Source organism: Polypterus senegalus, chromosome 3 (genome assembly GCF_016835505.1).
Source record: "Polypterus senegalus isolate Bchr_013 chromosome 3, ASM1683550v1, whole genome shotgun sequence".
NCBI classification, from domain to species: Eukaryota; Metazoa; Chordata; class Cladistia; order Polypteriformes; family Polypteridae; genus Polypterus; species Polypterus senegalus.
Genome location: NC_053156.1, coordinates 145055863 through 145075860, shown reverse-complemented (window position 1 = coordinate 145075860; position 19998 = coordinate 145055863). Strand labels below are relative to the sequence as shown.

Sequence of the window (19998 nt, the reverse complement as noted above, 5' to 3'; positions counted from 1 at the left end):
GCGTTGGGCTAGCACCCTGCCCGGGGATTTGTTCCTGCCTTGCGCCCGGTGTTGGCTGGGATTGGCTCCAGCAGATCCCCGTGACCCTGTGTTAGGATATAGCGGGTTGGAAAATGACTGACTGAACACGTGACATTTGACTTTATCTTGAACTTAACAGTGAATTCAGTTTACTCCAGTGGTCTGCATAGTCCCCAGGTTCATCTTGGGATGAGGTTAAATGAGACAGTCATTAACTTAAATGGACATTTACAATACGATACAATTTATTTTTGTATAACCCAAAATAACACAAGAAGTGCCGTAATGGGCTTTAACAGGCCCTGCCTCTTGACAGCTCCTCAGCCTTGACTCTCTAAGAAGACAAGGAAAAACTCCCAAAAAAACTCCAGTAGGGAAAAAATGGAAGAAACCTTGAGAAAGGCAGTTCAAAGAGAGACCCCTTTCCAGGTAGGTTGGGCGTGAAGTGGGTGTCAAAAAGAAGGGGGTCAATACAAAACACAGATCAGAACAAATCCTCAATAAAGTATAAAAAAAAAAAAAGTATGGAGCAGAATTTAACAGTAGATAATATCAGATAATATGATTTGGATTTGTTTAGAGTTCTGGGGCCTCATGTATAAATGGTGCATATGCACAAAAATGTTGCGTAAGCTGGTTTCCACATTCAAATCACGATGTATAAAACCTAAACTTGGTGTAAAGCCACGCACGTTTCCACGTACACAAGTTTTGTGCTCGGTTTTGCAGACTGCCGACACCCAACGTCAAAGCAGCGCTACTGTTCCAGTGTGGTTTCCTTTCTTTTTAGATCCACATCCCTGACTCAGCTTTATAAATACACTTAAATTAACCGCATATTGTTTATTAGTTTAATGCATCTGATTGTAATTAACCTGTAACAATATAATGGTCCACAGAATGGTCAAACCATTCTAAATACCACAGCTGCTTTAGTGTCGTTACTCTCACTGCACCTTCTTTTCTTCTTTCAGCTACTCCTGTTAAGGATTGCCACAGCGGATCATCTTTTTCCATATTACTCTCACTGCACCACTCGAAGTATTTATATCGCTGTATCTGAGTGAGGGATCACAGCTCAGTTGACTGGAAAGAGAATTATCGGGATATAGCATCAAGCACACGCTGCCTCAGCCATGCTGCCTATTGAACTGCTGTCATACGGCAAACGCTTCAGAGCCTTTCCTTGCGGTTCAGAAACCGTTTTATCTCAAGAACTATAAACATACTCAATCAGTCCATCAAATGCTCCTTGTAGAACTGGTTGTACTTATTAGTATAATCACCTCACTGTAAACTTGCACTACAGTTATACAATTGCACAACCTGAGACACGTTATAAATCGTGTATTTACGTATGATGACGATATCATTTTAAGATGAAATGCAGCAAAATATGCGTATTATATTATACAGATAAAACTTTAACTTCATTTAAATAATCTGTATTGTTAATAATTAAACATGTGAGGACACAGTGCTGCAGCGCTAGTAAGGAGCTGGCGCTCCATTCAAGAATTGTTCCTGCCTCACGCCATATTCTTCTAAACATGTACTACGAAGATATTTCAATGTTCCTTAAAAGTTTTGAAGAATTGTCATTCTAAGCTTACAGATGGCTTAACGTCTATTACAGAGCTGATTGTGTGGCGATTTGGTATTTGGAGAAAGAAAAGGAGGAACATGAATTGGAGGTTAGTACGTTTGAAAGAGACAGTACTGCTAAAATTAATTATTTCATCGATGGTCGCGCACGGCAAAGCAGGAATCTTGCGTGAGGCAGGAACAATCACTGTGCCACCGTGTTCCCATGTTTAATAACTTGCTTTAACTCCTATCATCATGAAAATGATATCACATATACATCTCAGTATTTTAACTATTCAGAGAGCTGTAATATTACAATTGTAATGGATTCTGTGTCCTGTCGGAGGAAGAGAAAGCCCAGAAGCATGTAGTGAGTCACACACATAGAGCACATAGAAGATCAAATACAAAACAAAGCATTTAACGTGCTACTTTAGTTACGATGTGTTTTGAGAAACTAATAAATTAAACGATTTTAAGATGAAGTTTATGATGTTCTACTTTAATGACAAAATAAACTATGTGATTAAAGTGGAAATTTCGAGATTAAAGTTGACATTTCATGCTTTTTTTCCCCACTGTGTGCCTATTTTTTTTTTCTCTGTACCCTAATAAGCTTTCATATGACACTCAGACAGTGGGCTATGACTTGCCTTTTCACTGTGACTTTGATATCTGACGACTTCTTTTTTTATTTCGGGCACTGTGCGATTTAGTGAACTTGAGCTTTTGAGTTTCTCCGGCACTCTATGTCACTCGATCAACTTCCCTTTGTTGTTTATACCACTTTTTAAACCAACAAATAGTACGTTTTTCCTTGTCTCCACTTGGTATTCGCTGAAATTCTTCTATTTTCACCCGTGCTTTTGCCATTTTCTTTTCACAGAAGGCTGATCTTAAGGGCTATTTATATTAATTTGCATATTCAAAGAGGTATAATTCTGGGAGGAGTTGGGGTGGGACAGCAGGCACGTGCATGTGCGTTACTTTTCCTGCTGACCAGAACTTATGTAGTGGAAGAACGTGGAAGTTGGCATTTGCACAGATTTATGCATCTGGATTTTTTTGTGCGCACAAACATTTCCAATTTTGTGCCATGTTATAGTGTGAATTCTATGCACGCCGTTATGCATGAAGTGGAAACCTCAGCTGTCAAGCTGCCGCCCCCATTTGGCTATTCCACAGCTGAAACTGCGCTGGGCCAGCCAATCCGTTGAACGGACCCTTCTACCCTACAATTCCTGCGATCCTCCATCAGGGATGACTATACCTTAGGCAGGCAAAACAACTTGGAAGGTTGGCCGTGGCACCAAGTGCCACATTTGAGTACAGAGAAGAGAAACAGAATAGGTGTGGGTTAGTAACAAATTATAACTATCATGTTACTTATGTTTTAGTACTAATGACTAACAATAGAGATGCAGTCTGTATAGTTAATCAGCAGCTCTAGTCAGGATAGGCTAAACAGAAGTAGTGAGTCTACATGCTGAATCAGAATGAGTCAAAATCTCTACAGAATATATTCAGTACTTTATTTAATCCATACATAGGATTCAAGCGGTTTTGAAGGTAAAGGGGGATCTACCCAGTACTGGTGAGGTATACCTAGTAAAGTGGCCACTGAGTATATATGCATTGGTTTATGAATAGTGTGGTAGTACTCCTGCATTTCTTGCATACTTGATTTTTTATCAGAAGGATGTACAGTCCAAGAATCACTGATTTTAAAGTGTAATCAAGGACTGCAGACACCACCATTGTTTATACTACTTCATTAACTTGCTTTGTATATTAAATCATCGTGGACTACTGGTCTAGCACTCAAATCTAAGTGTAGAAGTGTCATCTAATTGAAATAAATTCAACAGAGCTGTAACTGTAATCTGCAATACTCAACATTATTCGTGACATTCAAGGGCATCATTTTCAACGTTCCTGTTGCAAAGTGTTTGTCATGTGTGTTAATAACATGCATTGCATTTTTCATTCAAATGGATGGCTCATACGACTGGCACTGTAAACTAATAAAGTAAATTTAAATAGAGAACATTTTAGGAAATAGACTGATAGAAGTAGTGCTTATTTCATTGGAGTCTTTGACTATCGCATAGAGGGAAGCAGCTGAGGATCTCAAACTTGGGTCTTGGGAGAACAGTGTGCCCTCTTTATAGCTGTTAGTAGAATTTTCTATTTATTTACACAATTTATTCCTGCTGTAATGTTGCTGCAGGGAAGATTACCAGAATGTTTAATGGACTTAGATTAGATTAGCACTCACTCTGTCATGCTTTTATCCCATACATTTTTTTTCTATTTAAAATGTCCTTTATTAAATTACTGTATATTGTATATTTGTCTGTTGCTTCAATTATATGATATTTCATATACAATACAATACAATACAGTTTATTTTTGTATAGCCCAAAATCACACAGGAAGTGCCGCAATGGGCTTTAACAGGCCCTGCCTTTTGACAGCCCCCCAGCCTTGACTCTCTCTGAGAAGACAAGGAAAAACTCCCAATAAAAACCTTGTAGGAAAATGGAAGAAACCTCGGGAAAGGCAGTTCAAAGAGAGACCCCTTTCCAGGTAGGTTGGGCGTGCAGTGGGTGTCAAAAGTAGGGGGTCAATACAATACAATACACAGAACAGAACAAATCCTTAAGACAGCATAATAATAAAAATTTTATAGTATTCTTAATCAGCAGTGCTAATGTTGGAATTAAAAATGTATTTTATTACTACATGCATTACAAAATGCATTCCAACAGATTGTACATAAACATTAATGCAAAATATGTTGTGGCATGCGGCTGGGGGTGGAGCCCAGCCGGGACACCCAGGAGGACTGGAGGAGGGCTTGTGCCTCCTCCAGACCACGAGGGGACAACCGCCCTGGTTGTGTTGGGGGGCCACGGGTAGAGGGCTTGGAAACCCAACCCTGTAGGGGCCAGTGGCCACTGCCAGGCGGCGCCCCGGTGCCTGAAGAACCCTGGACCTCAGCACTTCCGTCACACCAGGAAGTGCTGGGGGGAAGACTGGGGACACCCGGAGGGCTTCCGGGTGCGCAGCCGGCACTTCTGCTACATGGGGATGGGTCTGCGGGGGATTGCCAGAAAGCAGCTGGAGCCCATCCGGGCTGGTATTTAAGGGGCCGCCTCCCTTCATTCAGTAGCGAGAGTCGGGTGGAAGAGGATGGAGGTGGAGAGAGGAGTGGAGGCGGCCAGAAGGAAGGCATCGGTGACTGTGAGGCCTGGACTTTGGGGGATCGGTGCTTGAGGCACTGGGTTGTGTACTGACAAAACTGTGAATATTACTGTAAATAAAATGAGTGTGTAGGGTGAGAAACCGTTGTCTGTCTGTCTGTGTCCGGCTCCCGTTCCACAATGTCCAATAGAGTGTATTTACTGGAATTACAGAAATATATAGATATATACATATAGAGGTGCAGTGATACAGTACATATAGGAGTGCAATGATTACAAAGAAGTTAGTATGAGTCATACTCTAAGTTGTGCTTATCTCTGAAAAATAAGAATTGGGTATGCTTCAAAAATGTTTCTCCAAATTATTGCTTTCACCAATTCTTCTATGGCTAGTGGGTTAAACAACTATCACTATTATAACTATCACTTTTATTTTCAGTCCCTGTATTAGGCCTTAATACTAGATGGTAGAAAATTTCTTATGCTGGGAAACAGTTTGAAGATTTTGAGTGTTGCATATGGTGTATAGCTGCTGCCTTTTAACATCTCATTATTGGTTTTGCTAGACCTATAGTCTTTAAAGGATAAGTTTGGTATTTTTCAAGTTGTAGGAATTTGTTCACAAAATTATTTTGCCACATGAAATTGTGTTCTAAAGTGAAGCATAATTTATAAAGTAAAAAAACAAAACAATAACTAGCCTTCTGTTGTGCTTTCTAGTGGCACTTAAGGAGGCTGGAGTCCCAGTCAAAAAAAAAGCTTTAAAAGTTATCGGATATATCTGTTGTTCAATCCAAAAATGTTATAGAGTATTTGTCCTCATCTTGAGATTATACACATCTTGTAAAACCGAGTATCCATTTTTTTTTAAGTAGTTAAAAAAGCAAAAATAAAGCTGCTGTTGTGAGATTGTCATTGTAAAAGTGTGTGCTTCACTTCACCAACTACCACATTCGCCTTTATCCACAGCACACTTTGTCTTGTGGCATAGATTCATCTTGGAAAGTCAGTGCCAAAGGCAGTTATGGACATTATTGAATGTTGTTACCCGAGGTGAATTGCTGTCTCTTTTATTTAAACAACTAGACAATAATAACTGAAAAAAGTTACCTGATCGCTTATATTCTTTCACTGTAATGTTTTTTATTTTTTTAAAAATTGCCTGCAGCTGCTGGTTGATAAAGCATGTACAGTATGTGCTTTAGTGAGAGAATGTGTGTATGTAGCATCCATTCGCTTATTCATCCTTCCATCTCCCTAAGCCTCTTATCTGGGGCAGGGTGGGGATATAGCTGGAGCCCATCTCAACAAGGATCAGACACAAAGCAGGATCAATCCCTGGGCAGGTCACCAGTCCATCTAACCTGCATGTATTTGGACTGTGAGAGGAAACCAGAGCACCTGAGGAGAACATGCAGACTTCATACAGACACACACCCCAGTCTCCTTCACTGCGAGATAGCAATGCTACCACTCCGCACCCTTACCACTCAATAATATTATTATTAGTTGCTGTCATCAGTATCTTCCATACAATATTCTATTTGTATATATTTTCTGTACCTAACCTGTTTATGCAGAGCAACTGTACAGGGTGGCAGTCCATCACAGGTAGAACACACACACACACACACACGGGTCACTTTAGCAATCCCAATTAACCTAAGTTTAATCAGGCTCAACTTTAATACAGATTGGCAAAGACAGACTGGTAGCACAAAATTATCATTCCTGCCTCATAGCTCTAGGTTCTATATAGAGTCTGCATGTCCTCCCTGTGTACTTACGGATTAGTTAGTGTCAGTGAATTTGCTCAGTCAAAAACATTGTACTAAGGTAATTTATTACCATATCCTCAGTAAAAGTGACTCGTCATGTCATTTTCTAACTCACTTAATCCAGACCAGGTTTGTGGCAGGTTCCTGTTAGCATAGAGTGCAAGTCAGGAGCAAACCCTGGACAGGGGCGCTAGTCCATCACAGGGCAACCCCACACACACACACCCACCCATACACCAAATACACACTAGGGCTAATTTAGCATTGACAATTCACCTAACCTGCATGTCTTTGGACAGTGAGAGGAAACTGGAACACCTGGCGGAAACTCACACAGACATGGAGAGAACATGCAAACTTCATACAGGGAGGACTTCTTGTTGCGAGGCAGCAGTGCCACCACTGTGCTGTCCTAGACCACTGTTAGGGTCCTAGTAGTACCAAACACTTGTCACTACATACTGTGTTCCTTGGGATTGATAAAGCCTTTGAGACTTTTTGGTATCCATCTCCTGCCTTATGTCTGTCCACAACTCTATCCCTGAGACCTTTTGAAAGTGGCTTGCCACCCACAGTCAGTTTTTTGCTGTCAGTTGCACTACCAAGCAAGGGAATGCTCCAGGAACAGCTGTTTTAATGCTTCACTAATCACACTGACTACAACTTATCACAAGTGGAAGCCAGTAACCATGGTTTGGAATGGAAATGGTGGTTACTTACACCTGATTGACTTTACAAATATTGTTTAGGAGGGGGGTAATCCTTTATTAATCTCAGTTTTTCTTATTTTTTGTTTGTTAAAATTCTTCTGAACTGTAGCAGTGATATTTCACTTGGATGTTATAGATTGCATTGAGTAAGTAAAGCTGAAAAAAATATTTTTTGTATGTTTTCATTTAAGACCGTAACACAAAATAATGGGAATATTTTGAAGTGGGTCATTCTTTTCTATACCCACTATATATTTTACAGGGCATATCCGTTTTTATACTTCAAGATTATCTTTTTAAATGGATAATGTTAAGTTGTTCTGAAGTTCCTGGACAGTGCTTAAATAAATCCTTAATTTGTTGAATTTTCTCTTTCAGGTATACCTCTTTTTTCTTTGAAATAGTTTCTGTTTTCTTAGGTGCCTGTTCGTAGTTATGGTAATTTTACATTTATACATTTGCTTTACATTTTTGTTAGGGAGTAATCTGAACTATATTCTTAATTTTACCTGTTAAACCATTTTTATTTGGTGCCAGTATATGTATAATATCTTAAAGTAACTGCAACACAACAGATAAACAATATATCAGTAGTTATGTTGTTGTAATTATTATCTCAAGGTGTATACATATTTTGTTTGTAATAGTGTTATAAAGTTTCAGCACTTATTGTAATAGTCATGCTTTAGTTTTCACTTGGCATACTTTGCATTTTGGGATAGCGAGATTGGAATTTGTGAAGCAAAAATTACACAAAGTATTGATAAGTATTGATTTTATTTTTTTTCGATATTAGTTTTTAATGATATCAGTTCTACAGCCTTAAATATAATTGCACTTCTGGTTTATTCTGGCTCATTCTGGGTGCTGATAGTTGAGCCTTGTAGGTCACCATTGGGATTCCATATAGTTGCAGCCCTGTTATAGTAGCTTATGTGATTCTACATTACAGACACATTAATCAGCATAAGTATCTAAACTGTTGCATTTGAAGTAGGGATGGGACATTTGTGGTTTTGTTTTTTTTTGTTTTGTTTTTTTATACAGGTTAAAATGTTTTTTGATGCCAGTTTACAACAGCAACAACATTTATTTATATAGCACATTTTCATACAAATGAAGTAGGCCAAAGTGTTTTACATGATGAAGAAAGAGAAAAAAGATAAAATAAATAAGAAAATAGAATTAGGGAACACTAATTAACATTGAATAAAAGTAAGGTCCGATGGCCAGGAAGGATGGCTGGAGAAAAATAATAAAACCTGCAGGGGTTCCAAGGCCACACAGTTAAGACATTTAATACATTAAGATATGAGTCTGTAATTAATTTTTAACCATGGCTAGTTTTATTTTGCATTGTTCATTGCAGGACAGAACTCTTTAGCACTAGGGCCCTGTCATGGCCTTGATTTTTACACCTTTGGATAGCGAAAATCCTTAGTATTGTATTCAAGTTTAAAATGTTGGTATTGTGACAACCCTAATTCCAGTTATTTCCCTGTACATCCCCAAAGGATGTTTGGTTAATTGATACAAGCAGTTTTTAATTTACCCTATAAGAGTGTGGGGGTGCCTCTCTGTATTGCAGTTCATATACAATTAAGTAATTAATCAATATTGGTCAAGGCAGAATCCAGTTCAGCATGCAACATCAGTGAGATTTACTTTGTAGCAATAAACAAAAATGTGCATCTAACTAAGAAATCTGCAATATAATATATATTTAGCAATGTATCTATAATAATTCAGGTGTCTAATCCCTGCTGGTATATCAGTATAAATGATGTAGTTCAAGGCCATAGCTGCTTATTCCTTCACTTAAACCAGTTAAAGCTCTTTCAGATGAAATGTCTAAGACATCTCATAATAACTTGGAGCATGCTGTCTAGAGCAGTCACTTGTGACCATGTGCAAACCCCCCCTTAGCTTGCAGACATTGTAATGAGGAAAATGGTACCATCACTCCATTATGCATAGAAGCCATTGCTGGCAGTGTGCATGTCCCTTAGGCTGCAGCATTCATTAAGAAAAGCTTACCGGGCTGAAAGCTGGAAGCAGATGATAACGGGATATGATTTTCATATTTAATACATTCCTTGGAAGAGCACGCGCGTGCCGCAGATTGATAGAAGAATCAATTGCTACTTTAGTAAAACACTTTCTACTTTGCCCTGCAGCTACCGATGGAATCACTCAGCCAAGAAATTAACTTTTTTTCCTTTTACCTACTTTGTGGATCTGCTGGGTAGGCTGCATGGTTTACAGTGAATGTTATTAAGCAGCTAACTGTTTGGTATTTAAGACTCTTATCAGAAAAGAAACAGAAGCATTGCTTTTTGTTATTATGTTGGGAAGAAGATTTTAGCTTCCCCCCTTGGTGCCTTAGCCGACATTAATCACAACTAACATAAAGGATTGTTAATAAGATTAAAAGTTAAAACATTGATCTTGCAACATTCTTCTGAAACAGTTTTGAAAAGAAAACTAACCTTGACCCAGAAAAGGCCACTGCATTCGTGCAAGCAACATTACAAATACAAAAATATCTTCCTATCACTGTGAATAAAGCATGTTTAAAAAAAATGTGTAAAGAACACAGTATTAATTCAAATAATTTTGTTTTTGAATGATTATTGTGGTCCATTTTATTGATCATCTAACTTTGTATTCTATAAATATTTTGTTTTTATAACACCATATATGATTATTGAAATTTTATATTTTTATTTTACTCAAATTTGTTTGTGGTTAAAGTAAGTTAGTAAATAGTAAGTCTGTATTCATTAATAAATAAATAGATTTTCATAAATAAATACTTTCTGTTTCTGTTAAGGTCAAGCAGTTTCCAGGAGCCTCTGCTACTGATGTCACTACAGATTTCACTGAGGGGCTTTACCAGCCTGCAGTTATCTTTATGGGTCGCCAAACATCAACTCTTTCAGATTCTCCAATCAAACTGCCAACAGAAAATTTTACTAGACATATTTCTCTGTTACATGAACGGGAGAAGGTGGATAGCTGCCACACTTCAACAGTGGTTTCAAAAACAAAGCACGTAATGCCTTTATTCAGTAATGTTCACAATGTGGAGGTTAATTCAATTGACAGCTCTTCTTTAGGACCTGCAACCAATATACAATCTTTTAGATCTGAAACAAACCATGTTTCTACTAAGCAAAAAGTCATTGTGGAAGAAGAATCTGGTTCTCCTGAACACAGGGATGACCTATTGTCACCAGAGCAAAATCCAACAGTCCATTATGAAAATTACATCGTAAATAATAAAATTTCAATGGAAAAAAAACAAATGCAGAGTCAATCTACAAAGAGAGAAATCCCTAATACATTTCAGTCAGCCCCTGTTTCAAGTAATCATTCCAAAAGTGATTTAGGTATGAGATCATTCTTTATGTGCAATATGCAGTTTTGGTTTATTTACATATATAACTTTTATGACAAAATAAATAATAATTTTGGCCTATTTTAGTATGTTTATTTTTTTAACCATTCAGGTGTACAGCTTTTGAAGTGTATCAATACAGAATAAATTTTTTCATGAATAAGTCTTAAAATTACACTATTTTAGTTATATTTATAAAAAAAATCAATGTTTACCCTGATGTGTGGCTTGGATTTTTTAAATGTAAATAATAGTGTACAGTATTTTCAATTAAGTCTGAGTATCCCTAGTTAAGCCTGATTGGAAACAGAATATCAAAAGAGATATAACCAGTTGAAATAGCCTAATTTATTTAATAGGTTGTAATGTCTGAAATATTAGTTAACAGTTCATTTCCTAACCATACTATTTAATTACAGGACATGAACATAAGAGCAGTCCAAAAATGCATTCAAAGCCTGACATTCCCGAACAGCAAAAGGACGAAGACTCTGAAAGTGATCTTACTGTTTCAGTGAGTGAGGATGATGATGATGAAGATGATTATGAAGATGAAACTGTAGTTAGAAATGTTACAATAGTGAAGTCTGGCCTTTCAAAACATAATAATTTTTACACTATGGAAGATTCGTTGACACAAGAGTGGAAACCTACCAGCAATGTTGAAAATGAAAATGGTATATCTTCACATCAAAAAGGGTAAGTTTACCATTAAAACAATAGCTAACAGAATGCTTTGGTTAATGTTATGTGGTTATAATTATTATTTTACATTTTTTTGCTTATTAAGTAAATAGAATGTTATGGATAAACTTGTCAATGTTTTTGGTGAGTTTTAGAGGTAATACAGCAATATTGTTTATCTTTCCCTCAATCATTTTTCATCTGAAATGTTATGAGGAGTATGAATTTGTCTGTCACACTGCCGATTCTAATTCAATCAAACATGGTTGAGATTAGCAGGGCCTGTATATTCCCAAATTCTCCTTACTTTCTTGACAAAGCAAATACAAACATGGCTCTCTTTATTGTATACACGCACCAATATTAAACATGTAAACAAAGAAAAGTGTTTAAACTTCATTGTCTTTTTAATTAAAATTATGTAACACATTGCATGTTTGTTCGGTATGCCATTATCTTTATTTTCATTCATTTCCTTTATAGTTGGAAACTATCACCAATCAGTTCCTTGGTGTTGTGTTTTATTTTATCTTTCCAAAAGAACAATTCTGAAGGTGATTAAAATACTGCCAGTATTGCAAAATAAGTCCAGAAAGAGTGATACTGTATTGATTCATTCAAGTACAGTATAATCCAGTCTATGGTGCATTAGATTTGGATTTGCAGTCACAGATATGGAAAATGCATGGTTTAACAAAGTCTACTGAATGTTTGAAAAGAAGCCAGCTTAGTCTTTCATACTGATTTTCTGTTTTTGCTGACCTTTTACAATCTGACCATTTTCATCTTCTGTATTAGAGCAAGATCTGAAGGCTCACACAAGATAAGGTGTTGACTTCCTACTTATAGTTATGGAGAGAGATCCTTGTTTTGTTTGAACAGAAGTCTTTTTTTCAGAAAGAATAACTCCAACATTGTACCTCATACTAAAGTGGTTTATATCTGTGACAATTTAAATTCAGTTAACCTGCAATTCAGTATTTCTGAACCTCACATAAATTGAGTCACAAAAGTTAAACTTTGTGATAAGAAAATAACAGACATACAGTTAACATTGTTTGTATCCTAACAACACTTTTGCAGTGGATCCCTCCTGTTTATGACTGTTTCCCAAATAAATTTAGTTACCAATCCCAAAAATGCAGACTATTTACTGTTCACTTGTTACACTGAAAATTTTAGATTTGGCTGCCATGCACTTCAGTTACAATAGATAGATCTGGCATCCTTTTGGATTCATGGAAGGTACAGCAAGGTCTCTTGACCATTGGCATTGGTTTCGCTCCTTGCTATTTTCGTTATACTGCGATGGTTGTTTCCTAAGCCTTTGTTATAAAATGAATGACTGTATCTTCTCTGTCGATGGGTTTTTGTACAACGTCATCTGTATTCCGGGATCCAACAACTGCCTGTTCCTATCAGTGGGTTATTTCTTGACACAAACGGTTGACGAAGGCAATGCATTCTCACTACGACATAGGGCAGTAGATTTCATGGCATTACTCATCGTTACCCGAATACATACAAATATTATTGAGTGCAAACTGATCGCTATCTAAAATTCTGAAACAATCTTCATAACCAGAATCTCTCTCTTTCCTTCCGACACCAATCTCCCTTTTAAATTTAAACGCTCACAATTCCCACTCAGACTCGCCTTCGCCATGACTATCAACAAGTCCCAAGGACAAACTTTTGCAAAGATTTGGGTTAATCTACAACAACCAGTCTTCAGCCACGGTCAGTTGTACGTGACTTTTTCTAGGCTTAGAACTTTCGACTCATTATCTGTCGTCTCCAGCAAAACACCTATTCACAACTGCGTCTTTCAAGAAGTATTTCTTTCTTCTTGATTTCTGAATTTGTTTCTCACTGTTTTCTGTTCCTATTCATATAGTGCCGTATGCGATGGCGGGCGTCGGCTAGTTTATTGTAATCCAAGAATGACAATTAACAAGATGAACATCAGACACAAGTGTAAAGGACCCTGAAAGGCAATATTTACCTGTAGCTACCTTGTTCATTAATAAAAATGTTTTATATAACAAGAACTTCAGGAAGAGTGGAGTGAAAATTATAGTGATAAATCCTAAAGGCAAGACAAAAACACTAAATTATCCTCAAGTAACATACAGTACATAAATTTTTGCTAAATTCCAATAAAAAAGTAATAAATTTAGATTTGTTATTCATGACTTTACAACAAAACACAGAAAGTGGGACATAACAGCTTGCTTAATTAAGGTAGTAATCTAATAATACTTACATATGCATTTACAGTACAGGCCAAAAGTTTGGACACACCTCCTCATTCAATGTGTTTTCTTTATTTTCATGACCATTTACATTGGTAGATTCTCACTGAAGGCATCAAAACTATGAATGAACACATGTGGAGTTACGTACTTAACAAAAAAAGGTGAAATAACTGAAAACATGTTTTATATTCTAGTTTCTTCAAAATAGTTACCCTTTGCTCTGATTACTGCATTGCACACTCTTGGCATTCTCTCGATGAGCTTCAACAGGTAGTCACCTGAAATTGCATGGGTTTAGAAGAGGGAGGTCATGTTTTACTAACGTGCTGGAATTCTATGAGTAACAACAAAAGGATACGATCAAAATGGAGCTTATGATATTATTTATCTGGACTTTCAGAAAGTATTGGATAAGGTGCCACATGAGAGGTTGGGCATCAAATTAAAAGAAGTGGGAGTTCAGAGTGATATTTTTACATGGGTGCAGAATTGGCTCAGACACAGGAAGCAGAGGGTGATGGTGCGAGGAACCTCATCAGAACTGGCCGATGTTAAGAGTGGTGTTCCACAGGGGTCAGTGCTAGGGCCGCTGCTTTTTTTAATATATATAAATGATTTAGATAGGAATGTAAGTAACAAGCTGGTTAAGTTTTCAGATGACACCAAGATAGGGGGATTAGTAGATAATTTGGAATCCGTTATACTATTACAGAAGGACTTGGATAGCATAGAGAATTGGGCAGATTTGTGGCAAATGAACTTTAATGTCAGTAAATGTAAAGTATTACACATAGAAAGTAAAAATGTTAGATTTGAATACACAATGGGCAGTCGGAAAATCGAGAGTACACCTAATGAGAAGGATGTAGGAGTCATAGTGGACTCTAAGCTATTGACTTCCCGAGCGTGTTCAGAAGCCATTAAGAAGGCTGGCAGAATGTTAGGATATATAGCACGATGTGTGTAGTACAAGTCCAAGGAGGTTATGCTCAACCTTTATAATGTACTGGTGAGGCCTCATCTTGAGTACTGTGTGCAGTTTTGGTCTCCAGGCTACGAAAAGGACATAGCAGCGCTAGAAAAGGTCAAGAGAAGAGCGACTAGGCTGATTCCAGGGCTACAGGGGTTGAATTATGAGGAAAAATTAAAAGAGCTGAGCCTATACAGTTGAAGCAAAAGAAGATTAAGGGGTGACATGATTGAAGTGTTTTAAAATTATGAAGGGAATTAGTACAGTGGATCGAGACTTATATTTTAAAATGAGTTCATCAAGAACACGGGGACACAGTTGGAAACTTGTTAAGAGTAAATTTCGCACAAACGTTAGGAAGTTTTTCTTTACACAAAGAATGCTAGACACTTGGAATAAGCTACCAAGTAGTGTGGTATACAGTAAGACGTTAGGGATTTTAAAAACTCGACTTGATGTTTTCTTAGAAGAAATAAGTGGATAGGACTGGTGAGCTTTGTTGAGCTGAATGGCCTGTTCTCGTCTACAGTGTTCTAATGTTCTAAAACCCAAAGTTTTGACCAGGATGCAATGAGTCTAGATGTACTTTTGGAAAGTTTGTCCACATGTCCACCACAGCAAAGTTCATGAAACACTAAAATGAAGCACTAAAATTACAATCGGCAAGAATGTCGGGCATTGTGCTCTATGGTGATGATTTTACACAAATTCCTTATGTACCTAAGTTCTTTTCATAGTGCACATGTTTGGCAGCAGCCTGGCAGTTACTAATAAATATCTATACTACATGATAACATATCTGAGACATTTACAAGTCATGTAGCTCAGATGTGATGACTGTCATCTTGTGGCCAATTTGACTCAAAGTTGTGAATAATAGATACAGGACCTGACCACATTTTGAGAATCTACCTACATGAACCCATTGATAAACCCTTATAAGTGATATTAACCATAAACCCATAAGATGTTAGGATAAAAAACTGTTATGGTTTGTCACTGGCAAGAAGTTCACTTCTCCCGGTTGTGGAACTACTAGATACACACTTGGACCATTAGATTCATGATACAAAGACAACCATCTTACTGTAGTCTGTTCAGGTAAACATTAACTCCTCTATCTCCTGTGATCAGTCAAATTTCTGATTGTGAGAGTGCCTTCTTTTCATATCCAGCTCTCAGTGTTTTCCTTGTTAGTGAAAACTAAAATGAAACATATCCATTTATGAAAACACTGGTATTTCATAAACTAAAACTGAAAAAAAAGAATGAAAACGTGAAAATAAAAATGAAATGTTTAATTTTGATTTTTCTCACACTAATTGTCATGTACATGTGAGCATGTGAGTCAAACCGCACAGTTATTGTATTAGCTTATAGAAGAACAAGATTTGTGCACATGTGCAAATACACCTCCCAGATTCTGCAATTAGAGTCTTGCTATCGGTGGTATATTTTATTTTGCCATACTTATTGCATTTATTAATTATGAAGAAAAAGGTATGTGCTGTTGACTTTGTCTTTTATAATGGTTTGAGCTACAACAACAAAAACATTTATATACAGTTAATGACACAGCTCTCATTGTTTTGGCTCTATATTCCAGTACAATGGATTTGAAATGAAGAAATCATTACATGATTGAAGTGTAGGCTTTTAGCATTAATTCAAAGGGTTTAACAAAAATATTGTATGAGCTTTTTAGGAATTACAGCCATTTTTATAAATAGTCCCCATATTTTCAGGGGCTTAAAAGTATTTGGAGAGTTGACTGACAAGCTGTTCCATAGCCTGGTGTCAGCAGGTCTCTCAAATTCCATTAAACTATTAAACAGGTAAAAAGCCTGGAATTGATTCCAAGTGTGGAATTTGCATTTGGAAGCAGTCACTGTGAACCCTCAATATGAGGTTCAAAGAGCTGTCCATCCAAGTAAAAACATTTCATTATTATGCAGGAAAAACAAAGCAAACCCATCAGAAAGCTAGTAGAAACACCCGGAGTGGTCAAATCAACCATTTGATATTTTCTTAAAGAGAAGAAATGCACTGGTGAGAACAGCAAGGCCTGGTCAATGATGGAAGACAACTGTGTTGGATGATCACAGAATTCTTTTCTTGGGGAAGTATAATCTCTTCCACAACATTTAGCCAAACCAAGCACACTCTTTGGGATCTATGCCTATCATTGCTAAAGTCTATAATCAAGGGAAGACTTCATGAAAGTTAATACAGAGGGTTTGACACATGGTGCAATACACTAGTAAGTGCCAAGCATAGGAAGGACTAATTAGACTTCACCAGAAAATATATAAAAAAAAAACAAAACATTTTTGAAACAGTTTTCTTTGGACTAATAAAACTAAGATCACTATTTACCAGCATGATAGAGAAAAGTATGAAGAAGAGAAGGAACGGTTCATGATCTGTGGCAAACTGCATCATCTGTGAAATATAATAGAACAAGTGTTATGGCATGCATGACTATCAATGGAAGGGTTCACTTTTGTTTGTTGGTAATATAACTATTGACAAAAGTAGTAGGATGATTTCTGAAGTGTACAGGGTTATACTTGCTGCTCAGATTCAGACAAATGGTGCACAACTGAAATGACAATGCTTCACAGTGCAGATGGACAGTGATCCAAAACATACTGCAAAAGCAGACAATACAGAGTAGTGGAATATTCTTCAAAGGCCCAGTCAATCAACTGATCTCAACCCAACTGGACATGCATTTCACTTGTTGAAGACAAAACTGAAGGCATAATGTCCAGCAAACAAGCAACACCTGAAGACTGCTGCAGTAACGGCCTGGCAAAGAAACAGTAGGGTGGAAATCCAGCATTTGCAGATGGCCATGGTTTCCAGACTTTAGGCAGTCATTGACTGGAAAGAATTTTCAACCAAATACTGAAAATCATTATTTTCATGGTTATGTTAGTTTGTCTAAATACTTTTGAGCCCCTAAAAATTGGGAGACCAAGTATAAAAATATCTGTCTTTTCTAAATGACTTATGCAATGTTTTTCTAAACCCCTTGAATTAAAATTGAAAGTCTACACTTCAGTCATACATTGTTTGCTTTATTTTAAATCCATTGTGGTGGCACAAGGAGCCAAAATTATGAAAATAGTATCACTGTCCAAATACTTATATACAAAACTGTAGCACACTTTCATACAATAAAGTAGGTCATGGTTCTTTAAATTTGTTAATAGATTAACATAATTACAAAAAAGTAAGTAATTAAAAGAATTGTTAGTATAAAGGGTTATAGATAGATAGATGTAGAACTGAGGAAAAAATGTACAGAGTAATAACAAATGCTATGATCGGATGGCTAGGGAAGAGAAGAAAACAAAACCTCCAGCTGGCTGGATGCTGGAGAAGATAAACCTCTAGGGTTTCTGAGGCCAATTTCTAAGCGTGTTACCATTATGAGTAAACTTTTGTAGAGGTTTCTTCATTCTCGCAGCATCACAGGAGCTTGTAGCATAGTTTGGTCAGATGGCAGTGGCACATAGTGTCTGTTATGACAAAGAGTTCCAAGGCACGCTTGTCCCAAAAGGTTGAAAAAGCACTTCTAATAATGCCAACATAGAGGGAGCTATACTGCCAAACCCTATTTAGATAAATAGGCAAACAAAAAACTTCAATAAAATGAAATGGTTTTATTCTTAACAAAAAATGCTCTGTCACACAAAGAAGCTCTGTAGAGTAAAATGGGGTTGCCTAAAATGTAAAATTATTTAAGGCAATTACAATCCTAATACAGAAATACCAAGAATAGTTGATAAACCAGTATAGCCCAAGGCAAAACAAAAACACAGCATTCTCCAAAACTTCCTAGTGCATTCGACCCTCCAGATTTATAGGGCAGACGGCAGATCATTTGGTGGACCACTCACAAAACACACAGGACATTACCCTGGCAGCTTAGATGCTTACTTACAGTAGGTGCATTCAAAAAAAAAGAATAAAACAAATAATCAACAAAAGTAACAACATAAATGAAACAATCAAAAATAAAGAAAACAGACCTAAAACATGAATTTGATACCCAACCTGGGGGCTGCCTGAAACACAGGAGCATTGTTCCAGAGTACAGTAAAAAGGAAACACACAAAAATAGTGATCAACTGTATGTAAAAACAGAAGCTTATTGAAAATTTCATTATGCTTGATTTCCTTGATTAGATTGGTTAACTAAGAATTTCCATCCTATTGTTTTTAGATTAAAAATGGTATTATTTATTTTTAAATTTATTTTTGAAGGAATTTTATAAAAATGTAGTTTCTGAATATTTGTAAGAAAATGTCTCATTATCTGTGGTTTCTATATTATATTGCTTTTATGTTTTGTCTATATTGTGTATAGACTGTCATTATGTGTATGTAAACACCTAGTGTTCATGATTATGTTCTTTCACAGGTTTCTGTTACTGGGTCTGTCACCTTTGTAGTTTGTAGTAGTAGTGATTTTTCTCAAAATGTGCATTTTTGCTAGAATATTAATATTTGTTAAACTTATGGAAAAATCAGCAAGATAATATGCATCTACCCATCATTATTGGTTCTAGAACCCTGTCTTCAGTGTAAATGTTGCATGCTAACTTTTCCAGAATTAAGCATTAATAATATTTTAGCAAAAATATGTGCATTTTGCACATCTTGAGAATACAAATGGATAACAGAGAAGGAGGATTATACGACACAAGTTGCATGACACTTTTTTTTTTTTTTCTTTTTTCCATGGGCTTTCCATGTAATTTTAATCTCATGCTTTCATGGAGAAAGTGTATAACCAAGATTCTTATAGAAAGAGACTCAATATTCACCAACGCTGGACATTGACTATGTGAAACATGTCCAAAAAAAAATGGTGAAAAATGTCAAAAATTCTCACATAACTTGTGTCACATAGTTCAAGTTTCCATCCTCTTTAGTAAAAGCCCTGTGTGCGTCCAGGTGTCCGTGTGTGTGTGTCTTCTGGTGAAGTGCGCATGCGCATGGCACCTTGGTCGCACACACACTTGAAGCTGGGAACACAGTGAATGGCCTATCTGCGGCAGCGCATAATAAGCAAATAAAAGACATCATTGCTGGGTAGATTGCTGATTAGGTAGTCGCGGCTGCGCACATAAAATCCGTTGCTGGGGAGACGCCACACATACAATAATCAGCTACACGCCAGCACAGATTAAAATACTTGCTGGGGTACTGCACAGTACTTGCTGGGGAGACGACACAGTCACTATTATCAACTGCACGCCATGCATTACATCAGTTGCTGGGGACACTCTGCTGATTGCCCACTGTTGTAACAGAAAATTAAAGTCATATTACGGACATCAAAGCCAGTATTACTGTCAGAGAAAATTACA

At 36.9% G+C, this 19998-nt stretch overlaps 1 protein-coding gene across 2 annotated transcripts in view; it reads left to right on the top strand.

The window, feature by feature from the left end:
* kiz (kizuna centrosomal protein) overlaps positions 1-19998 on the top strand; it is a 134447-nt gene that overhangs the window by 22965 nt on the left and 91484 nt on the right. For both annotated transcript variants that reach the window (XM_039748024.1, XM_039748023.1), the window contains 2 exons: positions 10136-10694; positions 11122-11401. In XM_039748024.1, coding sequence (XP_039603958.1) covers positions 10136-10694; positions 11122-11401 — 839 coding nt within the window. The remainder of the gene's footprint in view (positions 1-10135; positions 10695-11121; positions 11402-19998) is intronic.